Source organism: Bufo gargarizans, chromosome 6, assembly GCF_014858855.1.
Source record: "Bufo gargarizans isolate SCDJY-AF-19 chromosome 6, ASM1485885v1, whole genome shotgun sequence".
NCBI classification, from domain to species: Eukaryota; Metazoa; Chordata; class Amphibia; order Anura; family Bufonidae; genus Bufo; species Bufo gargarizans.
In genome coordinates this window covers 123,879,668-123,895,048 of record NC_058085.1, presented here as the reverse complement: position 1 = coordinate 123,895,048, position 15,381 = coordinate 123,879,668, and the positions used below count along the sequence as shown (strand labels likewise).

Genomic DNA, 15,381 nt, shown 5'->3' with positions numbered 1-15,381 from the left:
GCAATCAATAAAACAATGCCTGGAGATCACGAATTCTTGAATATATGGTGAATATTCGCCCAAATATTCGCGAAATATTGCGAATTCGAATATTGCCCCTGCCGCTCATCACTATTGTTTACTGAGGTCATAAGATCCATTAACCAAAAATGTACAGTTCCTATAGGTGGGACCCCACTTTTTGGAATTCCTGGCATATCCTATGATGACAAATATCTAATTTTTTACTCTAGCTAACCATAGAATATACAACATGGCTGTTGCCTGGCTGTTACTGAGGTCATGGCACCGCTGCTACCATTAGCATCCAGGCCAAAGTTATACTACCTCTAAACACATCTAATACACATGCTGGTTAAAAAGAAAAGAAAGTTAAAAAAATAATAATCTGAAAGACACAGAGCACACCAATGTTCTTGTGAAATTCTTACTACAATACATGTAAATATGAGTATATTTCATATATTGAGTCCTACTAGTGTTTGCAGAAAAATACCAGTCTGACTGTCCCAGATTGCAATTCACTGATACTACACAACCTATAAATCACCAATGAGAACTGACTGGGAGAATGAAGAGGTTGCTTCATAGTATATTTTAGATCACTAAACATTTTAATTAAAGGGTTATGTCATTGTTGCTTTCTTCCACCCTAATAATAAGTAGTCATTTTATCAGATGCAGGAAAAAAATAGGCTTGGACAGTATTTTGTTGTTAGAACCCAATATATCAATATGGCACACCCACATCACTGCTATATAAAATGACAACCCTCCACAATATTATGTTCCATCCAGTTCCATCACTTCTGTAGACTGTGGAGGTTATAACTGTGATTCTGAAAACCATGGCAAATCAATATAAAAGGAATGGAGGAGTTAGTTACGGGTCTAGTTCTTCTAATTATAGTTTTAATGCCAGCAGTTCATCTTTTAGACAATGTGGTAGTGGTAGAGGTGGTGGTTTAGGCTTTGGTGGTGTCCAGGGCATAACATGTCTTCCTGATGGGTATGGTAGTGACTCAGGAGGAAACTTTAGTGGTGCTGGGTCAGGAGGTAGTTTTGGTGGGGGCACAGGTGTCGTATTTGGTGGTAACTCAGGAGGTGCATTTGGCAGTGGCTTCAGATTTGGCTTTGGTGGTGGCTCAGGAGGTGCCTTTAGTAGTGGCTCAGTTGGAGCTTTTGGCTATGGTGGTGGCAGCTTTGGGGGAGGTGTTGGCAGTGGTGGATTTGGTGGAAATGACGGATTACTCTCTGGAAATGAAAAGCAAACAATGCAAAACCTAAATGACCGCCTGGCCACATATTTAGATAAAGTCCATGCTTTAGAAGAGGCAAATGCAGACCTTGAGGCTAAAATCAAGAACTGGTATGACCAGAATAGCAGTAGTTCTACCACAACAGGAGGAAAAGACTACAGCCAATATTTAAAAACAATTGAAGACCTCCAAACTCAGGTGAGAAAGAATAATCTTGACAGTAACATTATTTTGCATAGATTGAAATCAGTTCTATAATTTCTGAAACTTAATATATTTTGTCATTTTCTCCCAAAAATTAGAAGGTGGTGTGTTTTGGTTCCTTACATCCTGATCTGTCATAGTCACAGAGGACCAGGGTCCTGATTACAGAGATAAAACAAACCCCTTTCAGTAGCTGTTAGATGCGAACAGTCCCCTAGCCACCTAGGACTGGAGAGTCTCGTGCCCCTTTCCTGTTATCATTACTCTACTATGTTTTCACTTTCCTCGTTTTCTAACATTGTAGCACTTGTGGAAACCACAGACCTTTGCTTTTTCCCACCAACCATTAAAACAAGGTTGGACCCAACTTTAAATAGGCCTCTAACACAAGGGACCCAATAGCATTTGCATGGGTAACCTCTATGGCACATGCACCCAAGGTACTGGCATGTTATTGTAATATTTAGGGACATAAAGAGGTATTATGCATGTATGGGGTATCAGCACAGCTACTTGTTGAACTGTTTCTGTAAGGCTACATGCACACGACCATTGTGCGTTTTGCAGTCCGCAAAACACGGATGGCGTCCGTGTGCATTCTGCAATTTGTGGAACAGCACGGACAGCCTTTAACCCCTTAAGGACCGGGCTCATTTTCACCTTAAGGACCAGGCCATTTTTTGCAATTCTGGCCAGTGTCACTTTATGTGTGAATAACTTTAAAACGCTTTTACTTATCCAGGCCATTCTGAGATAGTTTTTTCGTCACATATTGTACTTCATGACACTTGTTAAATGGAGTAAAAAAATACCAAATTTACCAAAATCTTAGAAAAATTTGCAAATTTCCAAGTTTCAATTTCTCTACTTCCATAATACATAGTAATACATCCAAAAAGTTATTAATTTACATTCCCCATATGTCTACTTCCTATGTATAAATCATTTTGGGAATGCCATTTTATTTTTTGGGGACGTTACTAGGCTTAGAAGTTTAGAAGCAAATCTTGACATTTTTCAGAAATTTTCCAAAACCCACATTTTAAGGACCAGTTCAGGTCTGAAGTCAATAGAAACCATCCAAAAATGACCAAATTATAGAAACTACACCCATCAAGGTATTAAAAACTGATTTTACAAACTTTGTGAACCCTTTAGGTGTTCCACAAGAGTTAATGGCAAATGGAGATTTCAGAATTTACATTTTTTGGCAAATTTTCCATTTTAATCATTTTTTTCCAGTAACAAAGCAAGGGTTAACTGCCAAAAAAAACCTCTATTTATTGCCCTGATTCTGTAGTTTGCAGAAACACCCCATATGTCGCCGTAAACGGCTGTACGGGCACACGGCAGGGCACAGAACGAAGGGAACGCCATATGGTTTTTAGAAGGCAGATTTTTCTGGACTGGTTTATTTACACCATGTCCCATTTGAAGCCCCCCTGATGCACCCCTACAGTAGAAACTCCAAAAAAGCGACCCCATTTTGGAAACTACGGGATAAGATGGCAGTTTTGTTGGTGCTATTTTAGGGTAAATATGATTTTTGGTTGCTCTATATTTCACTTTTTTTGAGACAAGGTAACAAAAAAATAGAAATTCTCCATTTGCCAATAACTCTTGTGGAACACCTAAAGGGTTAACAAAGTTTGTAAAATCAGTTTTGAATACCTTGAGGGGTGTAGTTTCTTAGATGGAGTCACTTTTTGGAGTTTCTACTCTAGGGGTACATCACTGGGGGCTTCAAATGGGACATGGTATGGTATGTTTGGGCGACTGTCTTATGTAGGGGTTTATTTTCTGCAGGATGAGATGTCGGTTTAATCAGCACTATCTTGGGGTGCATATGACATTTTGGTCGCTTGCTATTACACTTTTTGTGATGTAAGAGGACAAAAATGGCTTTTGACACTGTATTTATATATTTTTTTTGTTGTGAGGGGTTAGGTCATGTGTGATTTTTATAGAGCAGGTTATTACAGACGCAGCAATACCTAAAATGTATACTTTTTTATTTATTTAAGTTTTACATTTTTGAAACAAAAAATAAATCATGTTTAATGACTCCAGAGTCTGAGATCCATATTTTTTTTTTTGCCAATTGTCCTATGTATGGGTTCATTTTTTGCGGGATGAGATGATGGTTTGATTGGTACTATTTTGAGAGGCATAAAACTTTTTGATCACTTGTTATTACACTTTTTGTGATGTGAGGTGATAAAAATGGCTTTTTTGACACTGTTTTTATTTAAAAATGTTACGGTATTTACCTGAGGGTTTAGGTCATGTGATATTTTTATAGAGCAGGTTCTTACAGACGCGACGATACCTTATATGTATAGTTTTTTTTATTTATTGTACTTTAACACAATAACAGCATTTTTGAAAACAAATATCATGTTTTAGTATCTCCATAGTCTGAAAGCCATATTTTTTTTACTTTTTGGGCAAGTGTCTCAGGTAGGGGCTCATTCTTTGCGGGATGAGGTGTGGATTTGATAGGTACCATTTTGGCGTACATACGACTTTTTTTATCACTTTTATTACCCTTTTTGGGAAGTAAGGTGGGCAAAATGTAAATTTCATCATAGTTTTTTTAATTTATTTTTATGGCGTTCACCATGCAGGGAAAGTAACATGAACATTTCATAGATCAGGTAATTACGGATGCAGTGATATCAAACATGTGTAGTGCATTTTATTTTTTTTATTTTTAATCAGTGATAAATGTGTTTTTTTATTATTATTTTTTTTTTACTCAGACCCACTTGGTTCTTGAAGATCCAGTGGGTTTGATGTCTGTATAATACAATACAGTACACTATATTGTGTACTGTACTGTATTTTCACTTTACACTTAGTCTGATCAGACTTCTGTGAAGGCGTCCGGTTACCATGTTAACCATCACCCGTTGCCACAACAGAGCAGCGGGAGAAGGGGAGGGAGGGGGGCCCCTCCCTCTGTAATCACGTCAATAATCAGGGGCTGAAACGGCACAGCAGCCCCCGATGGGAGAGGGAGGGAGCTCCCTCCCTGTTAACCCCTTCCATACAGCGGTCCCTACAGACCGCGGCATAGAACGGTTTGAATGGCTGACATCTGTGTCAGCACAGATGTCAGCCGTTTCAAGCAGAGTGTCAGCAATGTGCTGATACTCTGCTAACCACTTGGCTATCCTGAGAGAGGGGGCGGGTGGATGATCGCGTGCCCACCCTCCCGCACCGCCTGCACCGCCCACACCAGCCTGCCCCCCTCCCCGCACAGCCCGCCAGCACATAACAATGAGGGCTGCAGGGGGGGTGTTTAAAAGCAAAAGATCTATCATTTCCGCGGTGATCAGAAACTTCCCAAAGCGCTGCAAACCGCAGGTCTGAAGTTACCTGCAGTTTGCAGCAATCACCAATACGGGGGTCAAAGGACCCCCCTCGGCATTGTCACAGAGTGCCTGCTGAATGATTTCAGCAGGCACTCTGTTCCGATCACCGCCCGCCGTGCATCAGGGACATCAGGCGTACCTGTATGCCCTGTGTCCCCAATAGGTTAATATAACTGCCTATTCTTTTTCACAAAGCGCGGACAATAATAGGACAGGTTATATTTTTTTTTGTGGTCCACGGAATGGAGCAACGGATCTTTTGCGGCCCCCGCCAAAACTGCGCCTCAGATGCGGACCAAAACAACGGCCGTGTGCACGAGGCCTTACACTGATATACTTCACTTAAAGGTTTTGTGTTCAGGTACAGTCACCTCTCTATTGAAGTAAAGGGAGAGTACAGCAGCAAACCCCCCATTCTCCTCCCATTCTCCAAATAGCTGAAAGTTACAATGGTGGGACCCATTCCAGCAGATATTTATGTATTAAATGTGCAAAAAATACCTAAGGTATCATTCTAAAACTCAAATGTTTGGATTAACTCTTCTTATTCTATGTGCAGATACAAAATGCAGTTAACGACAATGCAAGTATCATTTTGGCAATTGACAATGCTCGACTGGCAGTAGATGATTTCAGGATGAAGTAAGTAAAGGAGTTTCTGTTTGAATGTCTAAACCTAACCCTTGAAAATGATTAGAGATGAGCGAATCGAAGTTGACGAAGTGGAATTCGACCTGAATTTCAGGAAAAATTTGATTTGCACCAAATTTGAATTTCTTCACGCTTCGTGGTAACAAATTGCCTTTTTTCCTAAAATGGCTGCTGCATGTGTGAGGACATGGAGCAAGAAACTCTGGGAACGAGGGATCACCCACAATGCCATGCATACAGCCAATCAGCAGCCAGCCCCTGTGATGTCACAGTCCTATAAATAGCGACAGCCATCTTGGATTCTGCCATTTTCCAGTGTACTTAGTGCAGGGGGAGACATCATCAGACGCTAGGGACAGTGCTAGCATAGACTTCATTGTGCTAAAAAAAACGATTTACAAGTTCAAGGAAAGATTAGTCAAGGTGTAGGGAAAGGATAGTGAGGCATCATCCACACTATAAAACAGGCATCCTCAAACTGCGGCCCTCCAGCTGTTGCAAAACTGCAACTCCCAGCATGCCCGAACAGTTGCTACCTCCTCTTCCTCATCCGATGCCATGAATGCCTGCGCATCAGTAATGTCTGGGAATGGATGGGAAAATTATTCCACTGACTCAAGTGGAGGGGCTATGGTGGTGGTGTCTTTGGGGGGTGCACACAGCAGAGAGTGAGGAGGGTGCAGATAAAGAGGATGAGGAGGGTGCAGAAGCGGAAGGCTGAGTGAACCACTCAACCAACTCTGGTGCGCCCTTTGAAGTTATCGCACGCGCCTTCTCCAACTTCCCACTTAGGCTCCGGACCCCTACCATCCCTGCGGAATGGTCTGCCTCTTCCTCTGCCTGTCATTTTCTAAATGACCCTCTACCTAAGTCCGTGGAGAAGAGCAGTATTTGTGGAAGAAGGTATATCGCAGCACTCAATCAGTATTTAGTGGAAAAAGGTATATAGCAATAGCACCCCTCAATCAGTATTTGGTGGAAAAAGGTATATAGCAATAGCACCCCTCAATCAGTATTTGGTGGAAACAGGTATATAGCACCCCTCAATCAATATTTGGCGAAAACAGGTATATGGCACCACCTCAATCAGTATTTTGTGGAAGCAGGTGTATCGTAGCCCTCAATTAGTATTTGGTGGAAGAAGGTATATAGCAATAGCACCCCTCAATCAGTATTTTCTGGAAGAAGGTATATGGCACCCCTCAATCAGTATTTGGTGGAAACAGGTACCGTATATAGCACCCCTCAATCAGTATTTGGTGGAAACAGGTTTATGACACCCCTCAATCAGTATTTTGTGGAAGCAGGTGTATCGCAGCCCTCAATCAGTATTTGGTGGAGGAAGGTATATAGTAATAGCACCCCTCAATCAGTATTTTGTGGAAGAAGGTATATGGCATCCTTCAATCAGTATTTGGTGGAAACAGGTACCTTATATAGCACCCTTCAATCAGTATTTGGTGTAAATAGGTATATGACTCCCCTCAATCAGTATTTTGTGGAAGCAGGTGTATCGCAGCCCTTAATCAGTATTTGGTGGAGGAAGGTATATAGCAATAGCACCCCTCAATCAGTATTTGGCAGAAACAGGTATATAGCACCCCTCAATCAGTATTTGGCGGAAACTGGTATATAGCACCCCTCAATCAGTATTTGGCAGAAACAGGTATATAGCACCCCTCAATCATGAATTTGTGGAAGAAGGTATATACTGTATTTTTCGCCATATAAGATGCACTTGCCCATAAGATGCCCCTAGGTTTTTGAGGAGGAAAATAAGAAAAAAAATATTTTGAACCAAAAGGTGGGCTTTTTGTGGGTTTTGAACTAATGGTGGTCTGTGGAAGACACTATTATGGAGGGGATCTGTGGATGACACTGTTATAGAGAAGATCTGTGGATGACACTGTTATGGAGGGGATCTGTGGATGACACACTGTTATGGGGAATCTGTGGATGACACTGTTATGGGGATATGTGGATACGCACTGTTATGGGGATCTGTGGATACGCACTGTTATGGGGATCTGTGGATACGCCCTTGTTTGGGGATCTGTGGATACGCACTGTTATGGGGATCTGTGGATGACACTAGTATGGGGATCTGTTGATGACACTGTTATGGGGGGATCTGTGGATGACACATATATAGCATCTTATGCTATATATGTGTCATGCACAGATCTCCCCCATAACAGTGTCAAAGTGTAAATAGTGAATGACCCCCAATACAGGGGCTGGGTCGGCAACTGATATTGGAATGGCAGCAGGGTCCAGTGCAGTCAATGTATTCCATTACATCGGGCCCCGCTCACTGTAGTATTCATATCTAACATGTAGGCATGGGTGCTTTGTTAAACTATAGCAATTCTTTGCAGCAGTAGAGAAATCCACTGTAGTAATCACTTGAAATTCCCGTAGCAGGCAGGCTGGGCAGCAGCGTAACGTCCCTCACTACATCACGCGCCTGCTTCGCCTGCTTCATTCATAAATTACGCTGCCGCCCGGGCTGCCTTCCACGGGAATTTCAAATGAGTACTACAGTGGATTTCTCTACTGCTGCAAATAATTTCTATAGTTTAACAAAGCGCCCATGCCTACACGTTAGATATGAATACTACAGTGAGCGGGGGCCGGTGAAATAGAACACAGTGACTGCACTGAGCCCCGCTGCGATTCCAATATCAGTTGCCGGCCCCCAGCCCCTCCTTCCTCCCTGCTGATACATCACGGCCGGCCATGTATTAGTGTTAAATAGCCGCATTGGCCCCATAAGATGCAGAAGACGGTATATGGCACCCCTCAATCAGTATTTGGCAGACACAGGTATATAGCACCCCTCAATCAGTATTTGGCAGAAACAGGTATATGACACCCCTCAATTAATATTTTGTGGAAGCAGGTGTATCGCAGCGCTGAATCAGTATTTGGTGGAAGAAGGTATATAGCAATAGCACCACTCAATCAGTATTTTGTGGAAGAACGTATATAGCACCCCTCAATCAGTATTTGGCGGAAACTGGTATATAGTACCCCTCAATCAGTATTTGGCGGAAACAGGTATCTAGCACCGCTCAATCAGTATTTTGTGGAAGAAGGTATATAGCACCCCTCAATCAGTATTTGGTAAAAACAGGCATATGGCACCCCTCAATCATTTTTTTGTGGAAGCAGGTGTATCGCAGCCCTCAATCAGTATTTGGTGGAAGACGGTATATAGCAATTGCATCCCTCAAGCAGTATCTTGTGGAAGAAGGTATATGGCACCCTTCAATCAGTATTTGGCGGAAACAGGTATATAGCACCCCTCAATCAGTATTTGGCAGAAACAGGTATATGACACCCCTCAATTAGTATTTTGTGGAAGCAGGTGTATCGCAGCCCTTGAATCAGTATTTGGTTGAAGAAGGTATATAGCAATAGCACCAATCAATCAGTGTTTTGTGGAAAAAGGTATATAGCACCCCTCAATCAATATTTGGTGGAAACTGGTATATAGCACTCCTCCATAAGTATTTGGCGGAAACAGGTATCTAGCACCCCTCAATGAGGATTTTGTGGAAGAAGGTATATAGCACCCCTCAATCAGTATTTGGTGAAAACAGGTATATGGCACCCTTCAATCAGTTTTTTGTGGAAGCAGGTGTATCGCAGCCCTTAATCAGTATTTGGTGGAAGAAGGTATATAGCAATTGCACCCCTCAAGCAGTATCTTATGGAAGAAGGTATATGGCACCCCTCAATCAGCATTTGGAAGAAACAGGTATATAGCACCCCTTAATCAGTATTTGGTGGAAACAGGTATATTGCACCCCTCAATCAGTTTTTGGTGGAAGCAGGTGTATCGCAGCCCTCATTCAGTGTTTGGTGGAAGAAGGTATATGGCACCCCTCAATCAGTATTTGGCGGAAACAGGTATATAGCACCCCTCAATCAGTATTTAGAGGAAACAGTTATATGACACCTCTCAATCATTATTTTGTGGAAGCAGGTGTATCGCAGCCCTCATTCAGTATTTTGTGGAAGCAGGTGAATTGCAGCCCTCAATCAGTATTTGGTGGGTAAAGGTATACAGCAATAGCACCCTTCAATCAGTATTTTGTTGAAGAAGGTATATGGCACCCCTCAATCAGTATTTGGCGGAAACAGGTATCTAGCACCGCTCAATCAGGATTTTGTGGAAGATGGTATATAGAACCCCTCAATCAGTATTTGGTGAAAACAGGTATATGGCACCCCTCAATAAGTTTTTTGTGGAAGCAGGTGTATCGCAGCCCTCAATCAGTATTTGGTGGAACAAGGTATATAGCAATTGCACCCCTCAAGCAGTATCTTGTGGAAGAAGGTATATGGCACCCCTCAATAAACATTTGGCAGAAACAGGTATATAGCACCCCTTAATCAGTATTTGGCGGAAACAGGTATATTGCACCCCTCAATCAGTTTTTTGTGGAAGCAGGTGTATCGCAGCCCTCATTCAGTGTTTGGTGGAAGAAGGTATATGGCACCCCTCTATCAGTATTTGGCGGAAACAGGTATATAGCACCCCTCAATCAGTATTTAGAGGAAACAGGTATATGACACCTCTCAATCATTACTTTGTTGAAGCAGGTGTATTGCAGCCCTCAATCAGTATTTTGTGGAAGCAGGTGTATTGCAGTCGTCAATCAGTATTTGGTGGCTAAAGGTATACAGCAATAGCACCCTTCAATCAGTATTTTGTTGAAGTAGGTATATGGCATCCCTCAATCAGTATTTGGCGGAAACAGCTATATGGCACCCCTCAATCAATATTTTGTGGAAGCAGGTGTTTTGCAGCCCTAAATCATTATTTGGTGTAAGAAGGTATATAGCAATAGCATCCCTCAATCAGTATTTTGTGGAAGAAGGTATATAGCACCCTTCAATCAGTATTTGGCGGAAACAGGTATATAGCAACCCTCAATCAGGATTTTGTGGAAGAAGGTATATCACAGCCCTCAAGCTGTTTTTTGGGGGGCAACAGGTATATCACACTTAATGTAAAATGGCTGCCAGATCGGGTTCTGTTATAGGGTTGGGGGTGTGTCCATGTGCTGAAACGTCTCAATAGGTTGTCCTCTCTTACCTGATGGATGTGTCATGGGTCAAAGTTCGGCGCTATGCAAAAAAATATGGAGCATGCGAAAATCGCCATATGTTTGCATGTTCAGCGAATCGCGAATGAGCAAAGTTTATATATGGCATATATGGCAAAGTACTATATCAACAGAGAAAGGCCATAAATTATTTCTTCATCATACAGGCGGACAGAGGTACTCCCCTGTGTAACTTCAATGTTAGTCAGTGGCAGTTCATGCGTGACACCTGCCGTTTGCTCTGGCCCTTTGAGGAGGCCACTTTATTTGTCAGTCACCAGGACTACAGGATGAACAACGTCATTCCACTGATTCATGTCCTGGAACAGATGCTGCTAAATCTGGCTGGCCAGGGGACAGGAGACATAGTGAATACATCTCATGGTCACATGAGCCCTGTGGGGGCTGAATAAGAGGAGTGGGAGGAGGAGGACATTCGAGCACAAGCAATGTGTAGACAAATGGGTGTTTTTTCTACACAGGTGACAGAAGAGGAGGAGCAGGAGCAGGCAGAGGAGCTACGGGGTGATAAGGAAGACGAGGCAGAGGACCCAGACACACCATGGCAATATGCAGTAGAGCTGAAGACAGGGGGTCCCTCCGAGTCACTTGCGCAAATGGCCCAATGCATGCTCACTTGCTTGCGTAGTGACAGCCGAATTGTCACCATTTGCCACAGGTGAAACTCGAAAAATTAGAATATCGTACAAAAGTTAATTTATTTTAGTAATGTAACTTAAAAGGAGTTGCATTAATGCAACTTAAAATTAGAATTGTGAAAAGGTTTAATATTCTAGGCTCAAAGTGTCACACTCTAGTCAGCTAATTAATCTATACCCCCTGAGAAAAGGGTACCTGAGATTGTGACTTTGGGGTTTTCATAAGCTGTAAGCCATAATTATCTAAATTATAACAAAGAAAGACTTGAAATATCTCGCTTTGCATCTAATAAGTCTATCTCATATATTAGTTTCACTCAAGTTGCATTACTGAAATAAATGAACTTTGCACGATATTAAAATTTTTCACCTGTATGTAGTTAGTTGGCCGCTGACTATGTGCGCCATTTACCATCCTTACACAGGTCTGACCGGGGGCCCCTCTGCGCTCACGTTCCACTGCCATGGCTGCTGGGGGGATGGGGGTGCAGAAGCAGTACCAGCACCATCAGCAGCAACTTAAGTCTAGAGTCCCTCATGAGCAGTTTTCTTAACCCACCTACTGAAGAAAGTACTCACCAGCAGCAGCAGATAGACATAGTGCAGAACCTGAACCAGCAGGTTGTGGCATACTTGGAGTGCCCCCTGCCACCCCACATTGAAGATCCCCTGGACTACTGGTCAGCCAAACTAGATTTGTAGTCACAACTGGCCGAGTTTGCCCTGGGCACGCTTTCCTGCCCGGCCAGCAGTGTGGCATAAGAGCGGGTGTTTAGTGTGGCGGGGGACATAGTTACCCCAAGGAGAACTCGCCTGTCCACCCAAAATGTAGAGAAACTGACCTTTGTGAAAATGAATCAGGCGTGGCTCAGCCAGGATTTTCCAACCCAATGCCTGATGCATCAGACTAGATCATCAATGGTGCCACACCAACACTTTGACAAAAAATACCTGTTTCTTCTGGCTACCTGCTTCCTCTACTATTCTGATGCTGCCATCCCCCTGCTGCAGCCATTTCACCCCTCTGTGGTCTACTCATGCTCTGCCACTTCATCACTCTGTGGTCTCCTCATGCTGCTTCCACTTTACCATTCTGTGGTCTCCTCATACTGCTGCCACCTCACCACTCTGTGGTCTCCTCATGCTGCTGCCACCTCACCACTATGTCACTGGGCCAGTCTGTATTCTCCTCATGCTGCTGCCACCTCACCACTATGTCACTGGGCCACTCTGTGGTCTCCCAATGCTGCTGCCACCTCCCCACTATGTCACTGGGCCACTCTGTTGTTTCCTCATGCTGCTGCCACCTCACCACTATGCCACTGAGCCACTCTGTGGTCTCCTCATGCTGCTGCCACCTCACCACCATGTCACTGGGCCACTCCGGTCTACTCATGCTTCTGCCACCTCACCACTCTGTGGTCTCCTCTTGCTACTGCCACATCAGTACTCTGTGGTCTCCTCATGCTGCTGCCGCCTCACCACTATGTCTCTGGGCCACTCTGTGGTCTCCTCATGCTGCTGCCACCTCACCACTTTGTGGTCTCCTCATGCTGCTGCCACCTCACCACTATGTCACTGGGACTCCTCATGCTTCTGCCACCTCCCCACTCTGTCACTAGGCCACTCTGTGTTCTCATTATGCTGTTACCACCTCAACGCTCTGTCTTTGGGCCACTCTGTGGAATTCTCATGCTGTTACCACCCTCCCCACTCCATGACTGGGCCACTATTTTGCCTTTTTGACATCATCATTTATTTGACCCTTCTTCTGATCTGTCAGAAGGAAGGAAAAATGAGACGCACAATGGATTCTGTCTATGTAGCAGCTGTAAGGCCTGTTTAATAGAACAGGTTCTGTAGACATCTATGTGGATCCAGCTGCGCTTCTTCTTGATGCTAACATTGACCTGTAAGGCTGAGTTCACACTTGAGTTATTTGGTCAGTTTTGGCACTGTAAGTGCCCAAATAAGTGAAGTGTGCAGTGATTCTAAGAGTGACACCTGTCATCTGCCTGCCATACTGACTCACAGTATTATTTTACTACCACAGCAGACGCCCTATGCATATTACTGCAAGGCACATTGTTCTACACCACTATACAGGTTCTCTGAAGCCAGGAAATAGCAGTTTTTTTTATCTCGATTCGCCACAAATAAATTCGGATCGATATTGAATCTTTTCGGGAAATTCAGAGAACTGACCGAATCGGATTTTTGAGAAATTTGTTCATCTATAAAAATGATCATAAATTTGCCTAACTTTTTTATACTCGTAGTCACAACTGTTTCTGTTCTCATGCTGCTTAGTTTTTAAGTAATTTTTTTTAAAGAAATAATATTAGGATTGGACATAAATGATTAGTATTAGTTTTGCATGGTATAGATATAATCTCATATTTCTTTAATATGTGTTGATTATATTGTATTTATGTGTTGTATATTTATTGAACTGAACTGACATTTTCCATTATTATTATTATTATTTTGTTTGTCCATACCTTTTGAATTTTGTTGTGTTTATTTTGTCTTTTATGGCCTGTGGGATATCTATGTGATTTCATATACAGATATTGTAATTTAGCATCAAGGGCCTGTGAATAAATAAAGCCCATAGCTTTGGTCATTTAGAGTGCAGCTTAGGCCAAGTTCACACTTCAGTTATTTGGTCAGTTATTTCCATCAGTTATTGTGAGCCAAAACCAGTAGTGACGCTTACTCAGGTATAAGGTGTAATGGGAAGATTTCTACCCGTTCTGTGTCTTTGACCCGCACCTGGTTTTGTCTCACAATAACTGACAGAAATAACTGACCAAATAACTGAAGTATGAACTTAAAGTCCTTAAAGTTTAAGAGCATTTTATTTGATAAAATTAGCCATTTCAGTCATTAAGATTGTTGTTAGTTTTTTTTACTGCATATAGGAATTCTTTTTGATAGTTGTCCCACCACTTAATGAAACCAACACAGAACATTTGTAAATGCAATATTAATAGATACATAGATCTAGAAAATGTTGATTAGGTTTTTAATAATCTACTGATATTCTTTACCACCAGATTTGAGAGTGAACTTCATCTGCGCCAGAGTGTTGAGGCAGATATAAATGGCCTTCGAAAGGTCTTGGATGATCTAACCCTTAGCCAGTCTGACTTTGAGATGCAAGCTGAAAGCCTCACAGAGGAGATTGCCTTTCTCAAGAAGAATCATGAAGATGTAAGCATACACATTTTGATACTTTCTTCTCAAGTTTTCATTAAGGGTCCTTTCACACTTGCGGCAGAGGAGTCCGGCAGGCAGTTCCATCGCCGGAACTGCCTGCCGGATCCGTCAAAACATATGCCAACTGATGGCATTGGTAAGACTGATCAGGATCCTGATCCGTCTTACAAATGCATTGAAATGCCAGATCCGTCTTTCCGGTGTCATCTGGAAAAAACTGATCTGACATTCATTTTTTTAAATTTTTATTCGGCCTGCGCATCCGGCATTGTGGTATTTTGAATGCCGAATCTGGCACTGATACATTCCTATGTAAAAAAATTCCGGATCCGGCATTCCGGCAAGTGTTCAGTTTTTTGGGCCGGAGATAAAACCGTAGATAAAAAAGACTGAACTGAAGACATCCTGATGCATCCTGATTGGATTGCTCTCAATTCAAAATGCATGGGGATATGCCTGATCAGTTCTTTTCCGGTATAGAGCCCCTGTGACGGAACTCTATGCCGGAAAAGAAAATCGCTAGTGTGAAAGTACCCTTAAGCTTGTATATAAATCACAATTTTTTTTGTAAAAAAAAACATAGATTATCAACGCAAACATAAAACTATCAGTACCATATTAACATTTCTGCGTACTGTACATGTCCTTTGCCACTTACTGCTAGTAGGATATTTAGTCTTCTTTAGACCAAATTATGGCTTTAATATCAAGAAATGGACATAGCATTAGGAAGTACTGAAGTTGCAGTGTCTGGCCCTAGTGTTTGAATGGCAGAATACTACAAATGAGAGTATCAATGCTATAAATGGCATATAATGGTTAGGGGTCGTGACGCATCATAGCCCCTGAACATCAAGTTACACTTCTGATTTCAATTAATATTTTACTAACA

At 42.4% G+C, this 15,381-nt stretch overlaps 1 protein-coding gene across 1 annotated transcript in view; it reads left to right on the top strand.

Moving 5' to 3' along the window:
- The first annotated feature begins 848 nt into the window (after positions 1 to 848).
- LOC122942019 (keratin, type I cytoskeletal 47 kDa-like) overlaps positions 849 to 15,381 on the top strand; it is a 32,098-nt gene continuing 17,565 nt past the window's right edge. The window contains exons 1-4 of the mRNA XM_044299514.1: positions 849 to 1,457; positions 5,189 to 5,201; positions 5,413 to 5,482; positions 14,327 to 14,483. Coding sequence (XP_044155449.1) covers positions 849 to 1,457; positions 5,189 to 5,201; positions 5,413 to 5,482; positions 14,327 to 14,483 — 849 coding nt within the window. The remainder of the gene's footprint in view (positions 1,458 to 5,188; positions 5,202 to 5,412; positions 5,483 to 14,326; positions 14,484 to 15,381) is intronic.